We start from the raw sequence: 14,992 nt of genomic DNA on the forward strand, positions 1-14,992 counted from the left end.
TTGTAACAAAAAGCCATTTTTATTCTCGAAGACAAATGATACAATCATCAGAAACGCTCAAAAATCTCACAATATTTTTTACTGGATTGTTTGTCCCATACAAACAGGTTAAAGTTTCACAAACAGAACTGTTGAAACTGAAACATCTGTACAGTATGTGCAAGGAAGTCGTTTACAAACAAAGCATTGTGATGAATCAAAATAATGCATATTTCAATAGCATTGTGTTTCCAGGGTCCAGAAACGAAAATAACAAAGCGCAAAAAAATATGTTGCAGAAGCATTTGGTTTTCTTCATATTTAAAATTGACCTTGCGTACTGGCAATATAAATGAATTTTGCAAATAGATATTCCATAGGAGAATCCCAAAAACTCTCTGAATGTCTGTGAAAATGACAAAACGTTTGTAAATGAAATCTCAATGCTTGTTTTAATATATAGAACAGATATAAATAGTCTTATGGAAGGAATCTCAGCTTGACCCAGAAGTTGTAAGACTCTTGCAAGGGTATACATAGAAAAAGGGTGAATGAAAAACATAGTAAAACGCCCAAAAGCATATCAATATTTTGGCCCTGTGACATGTTTGATTAAGACAGACCAATGTTGTTCTTGTGTTATCAGGCATGTTGAAGCAATTAAACATGGATTCATAAAAAGTTAACAGTGCAGAGGTTCTTTACATTAGCAGTTCCCTGCTTGCAGTTTTTGTAAACATTCTGTAAACATAAACGCTCTCCTCACTACCAGAAGACACCATGGTAAAGAAAAGGCAAACTCAAATAGTGGGGCAGTCAAGGACAGCAGTGTAAGTGAACTCAAAGAAATGCTGTTTAATACTGTACAGAACAAATAGCCGGGGTGACAAACACATACAGGCTTGTTTTAAGCTCAGATTAGTTGTTTCTACAAATATGCATATTAATATTTATTAAAAAGTATTTTGTAGTTAACATTGTACTGGATTTAATTGAAGCTGATTTACTGTGTCCAAACAGAAAGGTTAGTCTGGGGAGAACATTTTCTTAATTGTCATAATGCAAAATTGTCTTCATGCAAAATATAACTTCTTGAGTAAAATATAACCCAGACATTGATTGATGTTCTTTATATCTGGCATTTAGGCTTCATTTGTTTTTACATCCCTTTAAAAGAAGTGCTTTGTTCTACACAAAAATAGAAATAAAAAAGACAAGTGACATTTGTTTCAGAAGGGCGCTGCCAGCAGCCTGTTAACTTACATTTGGACAAACATTTTATCAAGTACCACTTGTTGTTACATATACATTAATCATGAAAGATGCCAACTACAAAGTGTAAAGAAAAATCACATCATTACAAATATAATCGTTTCAAAATTGGTAACGTATTTGTATGTGTTCTCGTCAGTGATAATTTTATCCCATCTCGTTATGGTTTGTTGACCAATAAATAAATTCTAGAAATTGAGATGATAAGCTTTTCCGGTAAATAATTACATTTGATTGTCTGTTCAGTATAATGTTTGCCGATCTCATCTTAAACAGTTCGTTTGCCAGCTATCAGAGATTTCCTTGTTTTCATGTGTTGTCTAAAATGCAAGTAATATTAAAGTATTTCGATTATATTGTACCTCAAGAACATTGGCACACAGCAGAGACATTTCAGAGTTTGATTGTTGTACAGTTTGCATAGTGTTTAACCAACCTACAAAGTGCAGTTAACCATCCAGTTATAGAAGAGAAGGCTGATGATTGTATTGATTATGATTTCATATCTGCTCAAGGAAACTGATTGTTTTGCAAGTGCATGCGTGAGATTTTATCATGTCTGTATCTGAAGATGCAGAGATTTAGGCCACTGCTGCAAGAGTTTGGTCGTTCTTGTAGTCACCAAAAACATTAAATAAAAATTACATCTAAAATAAATTAACTTGCTAAACATTGGATACCAAAATAAAACAAGTGGAGAGTGCAGGACCTCTCGTAACATATCTTTGTACATTTATTGATTGTTTTTGTTATAGATGTTGCTCAGATTTACTCAGTCTAGAACATTTCTGGATGCCTTAATGCTTGCTACTTCATGTTATTAATATGAAACATTTCAGACTGAGATATTATTCTGAGAAAAATCCACAAACATTTGTTTGTGGATATAATCTTACAATGAAATATCCTTCCTTCATTGCTTGCGTACCATTGGATTTTCTTTTTGGTTGCTTTACAATAATAACAATAACAATAACAAAACATTTAAATTACAAAACGAGTAAATATTTCATTAAGTTATTAATAGATGTCCCAAAAATAATATTCAAACATCTTAAATTTTGTCCCTCTAAACACATTGCATAATTTAAAGTTTGTATGGCTTATATTGCTTCTCAATCAGTACCGTTTGCTACCATTTCATACATAAATTAAAATAATCAGAGGGAATTTCAATAAGCTGACTTCTAACACGCATAAATAAAAAAAATTGCTTTCAGTGTTAAGAAATGCTAAATTAGACCGAGTTAGTATAAAAATATTCTGAGCCAAAAGTGTGTATGCATTCCCATTGCAATGAAAGTTTACTCTAGGACAGGCAGAGGGATAGTTCATCCAAAATTTATGTTCGGCCAACATTTACTCTTAAATATTGGTCTGTTCTTTACACAAAGCTACTGAATGCCTTCAGAATAATTAGAATATATAGCGCAACATCTGCCATTTTGTGGTGGTGAAAGCCCCATGATCAGCTGTCAAGCTTCAAAAACCATATTAAATAGGATTTTAGAGCTTTTTTTGGAGCTTTATGCTTTCATTGTGTTTAAATGTGCAGCATTAACATTGTGCTAAACATCTAATTTTGTGATCGTCAAAAGAAAGAATGTCAAAACTTTCTTAAATCAAGATACCTTTACTTGAGAAGCAAAATGACATGATAATATAGTCTTATTGATCTGAAAAATTCATACAATTAAGTGACTGACCATAAAAACTGACCATATACCTATATATATATTTCCCTCCCTATACCTATAACTCACTTAATTTTGATAATTTTTAAGGAAACAAGACTTAATACCTCAAGTAATTTAGCTTCTTAAGTAAATGTATCTTTATTTACAGGGTTAGTTCACCCAAAAATTAAAAAAACTCATAATTGACTCACCCTAATGTCGTTCCAAACCCGCAAGACTTTTGTTCATCTTCGGAACACAAATGAAGATCTTCTTGATGAAATCTGAGAGCTTTCTGACCCTCCATTGACCTCTCTGATGCTTCAAAAAGTTCATAACGAGATTGTAAATCTAATCCAAATGAATTGAGCATGAGAAGAAACACGAGAATGAACCTCATTGGTTCTTGCAGAAACTCAAACGTGCTGCGTAACACGAGAATGAACCTCATTGGTTCTTGCAGAAGCTCAAACGTGCTGCGTAACACAAGAAAGAACCTCATTGGTTCTTGCAGAAGCTCAATGCGTAACACGAGAATGAACCTCATTGGTTCTTGCAGAAGCTCAAACGTGCTGCGTAACATGAGAATGAACCTCATTGGTTCTTGCAGAAGCTCAAACGTGCTGCGTAACACGAGAATGAACCTCATTGGTTCTTGCAGAAACTCAAACGTGCTGCGTAACACAAGAAAGAACCTCATTGGTTCTTGCAGAAGCTCAATGCGTAACACGAGAATGAACCTCATTGGTTCTTGCAGAAGCTCAAACGTGCTGCGTAACATGAGAATGAACCTCATTGGTTCTTGCAGAAGCTCAAACGTGCTGCGTAACACGAGAATGAACCTCATTGGTTCTTGCAGAAGCTCAAACTTGCTGCGTAACATGAGAATGAACCTCATTGGTTCTTGCTGAAGCTCAAACGTGCTGCGTAACACGAGAATGAACCTCATTGGTTCTTGCAGAAGCTCAAACGTGCTGCGTAACATGAGAATGAACCTCATTGGTTCTTGCAGAAGCTCAAACGTGCTGCGTAACACGAGAATGAACCTCATTGGTTCTTGCAGAAGCTCAAACGTGCTGTGTAACATGAGAATGAACCTCATTGGTTCTTGCTGAAGCTCAAACGTTCTGCATAACATGAGAATGAACCTCATTGGTTCTTGTGGAAGCTCAAACGTGCTGCGTAACACGAGAATGAACCTCATTGGTTCTTGAGGAAGCTCAAACGTGCTGCGTAACACGAGAATGAACCTCATTGGTTCTTGAGGAAGCTCAAACGTGCTGCGTAACACGAGAATTAACCTCATTGGTTCTTACTGAAGCTCAAACGTGCTGCGTAACACTAGAATGAACCTCATTGGTTCTTACAGAAGCTCAAACGTGCTGCGTAACACTAGAATGAACTGTTGTGCGAGTTGATGAATGTTTATATGTGAATTAAAGGCTAAATTCAATCTGTTCAACATAAAAAGCGATCATGTCTCTTCTTGGGGTCAAATTTGGACAAAACCGCTCAATTAATATGGATTAGTTTTATGATCTCTTTATTAACTCTTTGAAGGGACAAAGTAGTAGTTGCGTAGGTGACAACGGAGGGACAGGAATTTCATCAAAAAGATCATGAGGGTGAGTAATTAATGACAGAATTTAAAATTTTGGGTGAACAATCTCTTTAAGAACTTTGTATTATCTAAAGTTGTACTAAAAATCCTTATAAAACGATATGAGGCAGTACATTTTCATTTTTTGGAGTGAACTATTCCTTTTTAAATTCAGTGACTGGCGTTTGTTATATCACCGATAGCCGATGTGGAATGTCAGATGAATCAGACTAATGCCATAAATCGTCATCTGTATTAGAAAATCAAAACAACATCAGTGTAGTCATAAAATACACTGCAACCATTCAACAATGAGTACCAACGAGTTTGTGCTTCAAATCCGATCATGCCTAAATGCAACTATCTCTCGCACTCTGTCTTTAAGGCTAACAGTGCTGCGTAAGGTCTCTATTGGACCCTATTGAGCCTATTGAGACGGTTCGACCAGGCCGCCTCAATAGGGTCGCCAAACGGACTCGTCCATCCTGCCGCTGGAGTTGAGCACGGTGGGCGAGCTGCTGTGACTGCCGTCCGCTTCGCCCCCGTCTGCCTGATTGGGCAGGTTTGGGTTGATGAGGGAGCTGCCGGTGGACGCGCTAGTGCAAGGCGGAAGCATCCTGGAAGGGGACCGGTCTCCCCCCGGCACCATGGAGAACTGGTACGACCCGGACGAGGCGCCGTAGTAGAGATAGGGCGTGCTGCTGGTCTGGAAGGGCCCGCTCTGGTTCTGGGTGGAGCCGGGGTACGGTGGAGGCAAGTAGGTGTGGTAGTGGGTGTTGGTGGAGATGCCCAAAGACATGCCGGAGGTGACCGGAGTGGGGGTGTACGTGAACGTCGTAGGATAGTGCATTCTGGGACTGGGGAAACGGCTTTCTGTGAGCGTGGACAGACCGGGAAACTGACGTTCAAACTGCCGAGGGTCGGCCGAGAACGGACTGAGATCCGACGTACCTGGTGGAGAGAAAAGAACAGTTTTTCAGTGACTTTTAATTTGGAAATTTTGTTCTCTCAGTGGGGTGCAAAAATCTGGGAGCGCTAGGGAAAATGCTATTATTGTAATTATTATACTTTTTTCAATACAATTTTAATTATATTCATTGTAGTGTGCTTTTTAACTTAATTTTACAAATTTATGTACCAGATACAGTCAAACCGAAATTTATTCAGACACCTTCAACATTTCTCACATTTTCACCGTTTATTCGCTATAGTTTAGAAAATGGTAATAAAATATGACAAGAACTCAGAGTTATCAAATCAGTTGATATTTCACTGGTTTTGGCCATTCTTCTGGCTCATTCTCCAGACTGTCTCATGAATGAATTAGGTTGAATATCTGTTAGGTGTTAAATATAACTACACAATTAGATAATACCACTTTAGGTCAACCAATTACCAAGCAATGCTTAATTTTCTTCAGTCTGTGGTGTAAAACGCTCGCATTAGCAATTAAAGAAAAACACTTCAGCAAAATATGGTCAGGTCATAGTGTCTGAATAATTTTTGGCCCCAATTTTTTTATAAATTTTACTGGTAGATAAACTGAAAATACTGAAGAATTTTTTAGTTTAATATGTCACAGTTTACTTTATTTTGCTATCCTCACTTACATAAATGAACTATAGTGTCCTGCACCCACTAGTAAAAAAAAATATCACAAATTCTATCCGGTGTCTGAATAATTTTTGGTTTGACTGTAAATGCTCTGATTATAAATTAGTAAATAAAACAATCTGATATTTATAGATTTGTATACATTTTTCATCAAAGTTTCCATAATTTTTATTATATTGTGCCTTTTAAAAAAAAGATTTTACTCATCTGATTGTCACATAGGAAAAGTGCAGAATCTGAAATATTTTTTTCTTATTTCGTTTTACTTTTTTTAATCCTAAAAAAAATCCAGATTTTTGATGTGATGTCAGACTTTTAGACCCCATTGCGTGTAGAAGTCATTTCTATTCGTTTTGGCAGTTCATGAAATAGATCAGTTCCAAAACGTATTCACTAATTTCTTTCAGTCTCTGTGGGTCATTTTATACTTTTTCTTTTTTTCTTGTCTTTTTTTAGCTAAATAATTAATTCTGCTATGGGTAACTTTAACTCTTTTCAACTATTTAGTGTAAATTCATTAGCTCACCTTTGACATCCTATTTTAAGTATTCGTCTCTGTACCAGATACATATCCTGATTACAAAACAAATGATATACTTTTATATTTATAGATTTGTAAAGATATAACCCCTTTAAATAGCATCAAAATAGTTAGCTTCTTTTTGTTTGTAGTTTGTATCAGACTATTTTGACTGTAACCACTTTGAAACTCAGGATTAAATTAGCTTCACCCACACCAATTTAGACTGAAACGAACAAAGGGACATTGTTAAAACAGACAGAAGAGGGCGCTGTCAAACTTAATTTACACACAACTCAAAATAACTAGCCTAACACAAAACTCCCATTTATAAACTGGATTTCTCTTTGCTTCAAACTGATGAAACAGTCAATAATTAATGGAAGTAATAATGCAGAGGCTTTCCCAAACAATCTGAATAGAGTGAAAACAACTTTGACTTTGTTATTATAAATAACCAGATTCAGTGTTTGAGAAATGCTAAGGTATGAAAGTGTCATTTCTTTGTAAAATGACTCTTCACAGTGCAAGAAAAAAGTTCACATAGAACATATACATACAGTAAACTGTATTTAAATACGGGAGTGAATCTCCTAAATTATCGTTCCTTGTGTGTACGGACGACGACTCCATCCTGAAATTGCAATTGACAAAAGCCACTTTAAGCAAATCCTCCAAGGTTAGCAAACAAAACGTAACTGCCCCTTGATGACCTGAGCTTGATGACCATTTTTTGCAGAACTACTCTATAGATGAAATTAACTAATTTAATAATTTATGATATTTACAACAGAACTGAATCAACACTGAATTGACTTAACAATAACTATTTTCTTTTAGAGCTTCTGTACACCCGAAATGCATAATTTCCTGTTATCACTGTAAAGCTGCTTTGAAACAATCTTGTATAAAGCGCTGTATAAACTTGACACTGCCGTACGCAGGGAAGGATACCAGAGGCCTTTTTTTAATGGATGTCAATGGAAGAGAGGCTTCTTCTATGATGAATGAACTGTTTTTGTGGCAAAACAGCTTATAATTTAATGAATCGATAACCTAAAGGCTAATGTTTGCCATTAAACATTAGTTTTGGATTGATCCATTTTTAAAGCTTACATAGAAAAAAAATATTTTTATAAAAGAAGTCAAGGACAGTTTTCGCCTCAGGTAGGAGTCAGTTTACAGCACTTCTCATTCATTTCTATGGGCTGGGTATCAGCAAACAGCGATTGACTGTTGTTCAATTCTGAAAGAAACTCAATGACACCAGGCTGTAATGTGATTGGTTATCAAGGCACACGTGATCCAAGTTAGACGTTACGCTTTCGACCCTCGTATCTCCCAATAATAAGTTAATATTACAGAAACCAAAGACTCAACATGTTCTGCGATTTTAAACCCTCTTCTACAGAGGCGTCGTGTTTTGTTTCTGTTAAAGTATAAAGTAAAATAAAGTTGCAATATTTTGGTCGTTTTCAATATAAATCATTTGGATTTATCTCAGTTTATAATGGGCTTGTTCTTGTTCGCTGTTTTTCAAGGCTTGTACCTCTTTCCCTAAGATATTTTTCTTTCTTTTTTTTGCACAACACATACAGACACAGGTAAGTGTAGATATAGCCCACATTCCTGATGCAGATTTCAGTTCGTCATTAACAACTAGTCTTAGGAGCTGTAATCAAGGAAAAGACATATTGACCAACAGACCAACAAAACTGACCAACAGAAGAAACTGGCTCATCTTGTTTGTCAGGCTTTTAATTACCCTAGGAAAACATAAACATGAATTAAATGTTTAGTTGCAACCTGAATAACACAATGCTTGGGTTGATTCAAGGTCAAGGTGAAGACTAATGCTGCAAAAATGTCACCGGGCCATAACATATCAATATGCAAACTAACTGTCAGCCGGTGCTGACATGCTTCTGAAATGCTTTGAGTTTCACTGTTGGCTGTTTGTTTCTTCACTAAAGGTTGTCGAGGGGTTTGTATGTGAATGTGTCGTGTGCGCTCACGCTCACATGCACAAACACACGCATCCTCGCATTTATATGAATATCAAAGAGAAATGTCAGAATAAACTGGGAGCGCACATGGAAACGCTTAGAGGAAAAAACAGTTTCCACAGGATGCATAATGAGCAGTCTCAGATGTGGTGGCATGTCTGCGATTAGCCAAAGAGAAGGGCCGATCTTCTCTCTTAGAACCACAAGATGTTTTTAAATTATAAACCACTAATGGGCTGTGACTCCCAGAACCCCAGGAGAGAGAATCCCAGAGGAACATCTTATCATCTCCTCATCTCCACATCTGTCTATTTCTGCACTGTGGATTCATCATGATCTGCTTTTCAAATGGAGCCGCCTGCTAAATTAAAGGGTATAAATAAACAATCCTAAACTCCTCTCCTCTCCTCTTTTCTTTTCTTTCCACTCCATTTCCCCTTTCCTTTCCTTTCCTTTCCTTTCCTTTCCTTTCCTTTCCTTTCCTTTCCTTTCCTTTCCTTTCCTTTCCTTTCCTTTCCTTTCCTTTCCTTTCCTTTCCTTTCCTTTCCTTTCCTTTCCTTTCCTTTCCTCCTTTCAATTTCCCCTTTTCTTACCTCTCTATTTTCCATTTCTTTTCCCATTTCCCCTTTCCTTTACACATTAAAATATTTTCCTTTGTTTCCCTTTTATTTCAAACAAACACATTTGTATTCCCATTTCCTTTTATTTCCTTTACTTAAAACAATCCAAAATCTTTTCCTTCCGGTTTCCCCTTTCCCCTTTCCCTTTTTCCCATTTACTTCAAACAAACCCAAAAAATATTTTCCATTTCCCCTTTCCTGAACTTTCCCATTTCAGTTTCTCCTTTTCTTACCTTTCTATTTTCCATTTCTTTTCCCATTTCCCCTTTCCTTTACACATTAAAATATTTTCCTTTGTTTCCCCTTTTCTTTGCTTTATTTCAAACAAACTAAAATATAATATCCCAATTTCAGTTTCCCCTTTTTTCCTTTACTTCAAAAAGCAAACCGAAATCCTTTCCTTTCCTTTCCTTTCCTTTCCTTTCCTTTCCTTTCCTTTCCTTTCCTTTCCTTTCCTTTCCTTTCCTTTCCTTTCCTTTCCTTTCCTTTCCTTTCCTTTCCTTTCCTTTCCTTTCCTTTCCCATTTCAAACAAACCAAGATATTTTCCTTTCGCTTTCCTCTACAAAAATCTTTTTACCAAAATCTTTTTATTTCCGTTTCTCCCTGTCTTTCCTGTTATTTCCCATTTCCCCTTTTCATTCCCATTTCCATTTCTAATTTTCTTTCCGTCAAACACTCTCTCATCTAATCTAATCTCATCTCTCCTCTCAGCGTGTTGCTGAGGTAAAGTACTCTATTATGGCGATAAATCCAGCGGCGTCTTTCGCGTCAGAGGATCTGCTGGATTAGGAGCGGTCGCATGTCCTTTATGAGTGACAGCTCGGCAAACTTTATAGAACATGTGTGGCCAATTATGAGCAGATTGCCTCTCCACATTATCAACTCTTGACATTTCAAACCAAACAAAAAAGACACTTCAGGCAGACAGTGCAGAAGAGAGGAGACCCTAGTCACTTTTCCAAAACAATGACAGAAATTCACATATACAACCTTCAATCACCATTACAGTCCCTCTTCGCTGCAGACATTCAAGAGAATGAACCCATTATGCTATCAGCTCTTGCCAGACCCTTTTTGGCTAAACTTAATACAACGTCAATCATTTTGTATTACAGGGATGGTGTGGTCTAGCTGAAGCTCAAGGCTGGTAACCAAGAGGACCATGTGCGTTCAAATTGTGAACTATCACCAGTGTGATCTTCTGACCTATGACCTCAGGGTGCTTCAGGGTTGCCTGCTTACTTTGAGAAGACACATTAAGGGGCCTGTTCGCACAGAACGCGTTTTTCCACTTTTCCACTTTTCCATTGTTTTTCTATGTAAACGCGCTAGACGTGTACGACCGTTGCGCTCGCGTCTTGTGTCTTTAGCAGCGTCTCGCACATGACACGGCGTACTAAAAACGCAGAGCTCAAGTTGCAAAAACTGCTTAGACTAGTCTTAAAAGTTAGTCATTAAGTTAGATCCTAACTTAAGTTACATAAAAGGTAGATTGTTCTAATTTGAATGGGAAAAGTAGGAGTGATTACCTGGTAACTAACTGCTAGTTGGTCAAACTAGTTCTTAAGACACGGTCTTAATATAGTGGCTAAGTTTATGCAACTGGCCCCAGTTTTAAAAAACCTGTCTCGAGACCTTGCGTTTTTCCCCCATTCCTCAGCCATTCGAGTTTTTCAAAGCAAAAGCACGTTCTGTGTGAATGAGCCCTAAGATCCACTAACAAAAATGTATTATGGTATTTTGTTTGTTTTTGTACATGTACACTACTGTTCAAAAGTTTACGGTCAATAATACTTTTTAAAAAAAAATAAATTAATTCTTTAATTTAGCAAGGATGCATTAAATTGATCAAAAGTGACAATATAATGTTAAAAAAGATTTCCATTTGAGATAAATACTGTTCTTTTGAACTTTCTATTCATCAAAGATTCCTGAAAAAAAGTATCGGCTTCCACAGAAATATTAAACTGTTCTCAACATAATATTCATAATAATCAGAAATGTTTCTTGAGCAGTAAATCCGCATATTAGAATGATTTCTGAAGGATCATGTGACACTGAAGACTGGAGTAATGATGCTGAAAATTCAGCTTTGCATCACAGGAATAAATTATTATTTTTAAATATATTCGAATAGAAAACAGATATTTTAAATGTTAATAATATTTCACAAAATTACAGTTTTTACTGTATTTTTGATTCAATAAATTCAACCTTGGTGAGCAATAGAGACATCTTTCTAAATACTTTTATATTCAGATGCTTTTATCCAAAGCCACTTTCTTTTTTAATCAAGGTATATATTTGATCTGTATATGCATTCTGTGTCATTACATATTTCAAAGTACTGTACTTTTAAATCACCCTCCTTAAACATACTTTCACAACTGGGGAATATCAAAGTTCTTTACGGTCCTCCAGTGTCCTGTGATCCCAATCTGATAATTCATCGCTTTCTGTGTAATATTATTCATGCCTTCATCTGGGTCCTTATCAGTCACCAGTTCTCTCTGTCTGAAAGGTGTAACACGAGCCCACGATAGAGAAGAATAGCCAACGCAGAGCAGCTGCAGAGGGTGCGATGCGTTCGGGACGTGTCTTCTCCAAGCTGAGCCATTCAGCGGCGCTCAGAAGAAGAATAGGGGGCGTTAGGACCAAGAGGTGCTTGTGTCTCTTTGAGGAAAGAACAAAGGCCGACATCTCCAAGATGAAAGCCGGGTGAAATCTAAACTAATCAAACCCAACGAGGCAGCTGGCCGGGGTTCAAAAAGCAGCCACACCAAGAAGTCATTTAAACTTTCACATTCGCTTCAGGCTCAAAGAAATCAGTTAGGGTGGGGAGCCAAAAGAAAAAGAAAAAAAAAGAGTTCAAAAACCAACCTGGCGGAGAGTCAAACAGGTGTATTAAAGAAAACGTCCACGCTGTGTGTTTGTTTCAAAATGAACCCCCAAAGGGTGGGTGGACCACAATCTGGTGCCTATTTCATTAATAAAGGCACAGTCACAGCAAACACACCAAAAAGGTTTGGACTCAAGAGCATTTGTGGAGCTGACGAGAAATATTTTCCCCATCTAAAACTGTTATGAGCTCATATGTATTGAAATGCAATTTTAAAACAATGAAACAAATTTTTTGTCTTTTCTAGATCTTTTAACCCTCTGGTGCTCTTCGCGTGGCGGTCAAAAATGACCGAATTATTATTATCTTTATTTCAATAAAAGGAATTGACTATATTTTAGTTTGATAATGTTTTTATTTAATATTTTGTTTTTTTTAGGCGATTTTATGGTACTACATTATATTTACGCAGTAGTTATAATCCATTTATTCACGCATAGACCTGAACATTAAATTTCCAACTTAAACTGTCGTAAATCTTGAATGTTTTAAGCACAGACTTAAGTTTGATCTCTTTTTAAAGAAGTCAAAGCCATCAATCTAAACAAGTTGTGTTCCAAATTTGAGCTTGATATCTCAAAAAATTAGCTTTCAGTAAGATTTTGTTTGGCCGCAGCACCAAAAGATTTCACTAGATGAAATTCGTCGACCTTGAGGAGCACAAGTTTGACTATTTTTTTCAGGACCATTTAACATTTTCGAATCATGTCGATGATTTTTATTTTTATTTTCACATAGAAAGTGCCAAAACATTTACCAAGTTGCGTACCATTCCGATGAAGTAAAAAATAATAATAATTTTTAAAAAAGTAAAAAAATTCGGTTAAAAAAGCTTTTTTTTTTTTTTTTTAGCATTTCACTGCAGGATAATTTACAGTGATCTAGTGAGGCCAAGTTATAGAACTTATGACATACACTTTCCCTGCATTCACATACATTTTAACCTAAAATCCCCAAGTCCATGGACACATTATGCATACACGCTTACTTTTTGAGTCAGAAACTCTTGTTCCTTTTAAAGGCATTTCAAAAGGGAGTTGAGTTCAAAGACTCCATTGGAGAGGACGGGGGTTAGAGGAGATATTCTTTCAAATGCTCTCTATTTTTAAAGGTGCTATTGCTTGGAAGACATTTGCCCACAGGCGACGTAACAAACGCTTACAAAGCAGAAAGTTAACGCTGGAAAAATGCTTTGATTTGACTTCAGTGGAGAAAGAAGCGAATGAGTGTTTGGACAAATGTTCACGGCTAACACGATCAGCTGAGAAAGTAAATACAGACACATTGAGACACTATTTCCCACATTTCTCAAATGAGAGGTTGGCTGAGAAAGTGATAAGGCCCTCAGGAGAATTGTATTTTTCCGAGGGTGCTCTTTAATAGCTCAGTTATGATTCATGTAACGTCAACAAGTGAAACGCCATTTCACTTCTGTAATATGACGTGTATCTGTGTGAAACAGGATATTCAATGCTAAAAAAAGGTAGGGTTGGGGCTTGTTTTTTATCCTATCTGATAAAATCTCTAGCTGATTGGGTAATAAAAATGAGTCTATATAATATTGATGTTCGCAGGTACAGTCTGAAAAACTACAATTTGACTTTAAATATCAATTTGGACTCAAATGTTTGTCATACAATACCTTTATAAGGAACAAAAATGTACACTCTTGTAATACCCTAAGAGTATATATAAAGAGAGCTATAAAGTATGGAAGCCTGTTCCCGCCACACAAAAAAATATTTGAAAAGATAATTGCGACTTTTTATCAGAATTGCATTTTGCGTGTTATAAAGTCGGATTTGCGACATATAAACATACTCGCAATTCTGACTTTATAACACGCAATTGCGAGTTTATATCATGCAATTCTGACATCTTTTCTCAGAATTATGAGATATAAAGTAGCAATTGCGAGTTATAAAGTCCAATTGTAAGGAAAAAAGACGGACTCAAAATTCTGACATTATAACACGCAATTGCGACTTTATATCACTCAGTTCTGACTTTATATCTCGCAATTGCAGCTTAATATCATGCAATTCTGACTTTATAACACGCAATTGCGACTTTATATCACTCAGTTCTGACTTTATAACACAATTGCGACTTTATATCACGCAATTCTGACTTTATAACACGCAATTGCGAGTTTATATCTCACAATTCTGACTGTATAACACGCAATTGCGACTTTATATCATCAATTCTGACTTGATAACACACAATTGCGACTTTATATCACTCAGTTCTGACTTTATAACACAATTGCGGCTTTATATCACGCAATTCTGACTTTAAAACACGCAATTGCGAGTTTATATCTCACAATTTTGACTTTATAAGACGCAATTGTGACTTTATATCATCAATTCTGACTTTATAACACACTATTGTGACTTTATATCATCAATTCTGACTTTTTAACACACTATTGTGACTTTATATCGTAATTTCTGACTTTATAACACACTATTGTGACTTTATAACACAATTGCGGCTTTATATCACGCAATTCAGAGATAAAAAGTCAGAATTGTGCGATGTAAACTCGCAATTGTGAGGAAAAAAAGTCAGAATTGTGAGATAAAAAGTCACAATTACCTTTTTTATTTTTATTCTGAGGCTAAAACAAGCTTCCATAATAAAGTCTATGTCAAGCAGCTCAGATTATTTGATCTTGTTGAGAAATGCTTGAGTTTATAGCTGACTTTGACAGGCTTTGGCATCTGAGCACAGTTTGAGACATTGTTGAGATCTGTTCTGAAATTCAGGTGGAAACTTAAGCAGAAGTCTCCATTTGTT

General features: G+C 36.2%; 1 protein-coding gene across 6 annotated transcripts in view; it reads right to left on the bottom strand.

The window, feature by feature from the left end:
- Positions 1–14,992, bottom strand: part of runx2a (RUNX family transcription factor 2a) — a gene marked incomplete at its 5' end in the record, with an annotated part of 69,660 nt that continues 54,668 nt past the window's right edge. For 4 of the 6 annotated variants that reach the window (XM_082143550.1, XM_082143548.1, XM_082143549.1 and 1 more), the window contains one exon: positions 1–5,478. In XM_082143550.1, the coding sequence (XP_081999676.1) occupies positions 4,982–5,478 (497 nt within the window). In that variant the 3' untranslated portion in view covers positions 1–4,981. The remainder of the gene's footprint in view (positions 5,479–14,992) is intronic. The other 2 variants (XR_014199210.1, XR_014199211.1) reach the window with 2 other exon arrangements.

The sequence above is a fragment of the Leuciscus leuciscus genome (assembly GCF_965113295.1).
Source record: "Leuciscus leuciscus genome assembly, chromosome: 17".
NCBI lineage: Eukaryota > Metazoa > Chordata > Actinopteri > Cypriniformes > Leuciscidae > Leuciscus > Leuciscus leuciscus.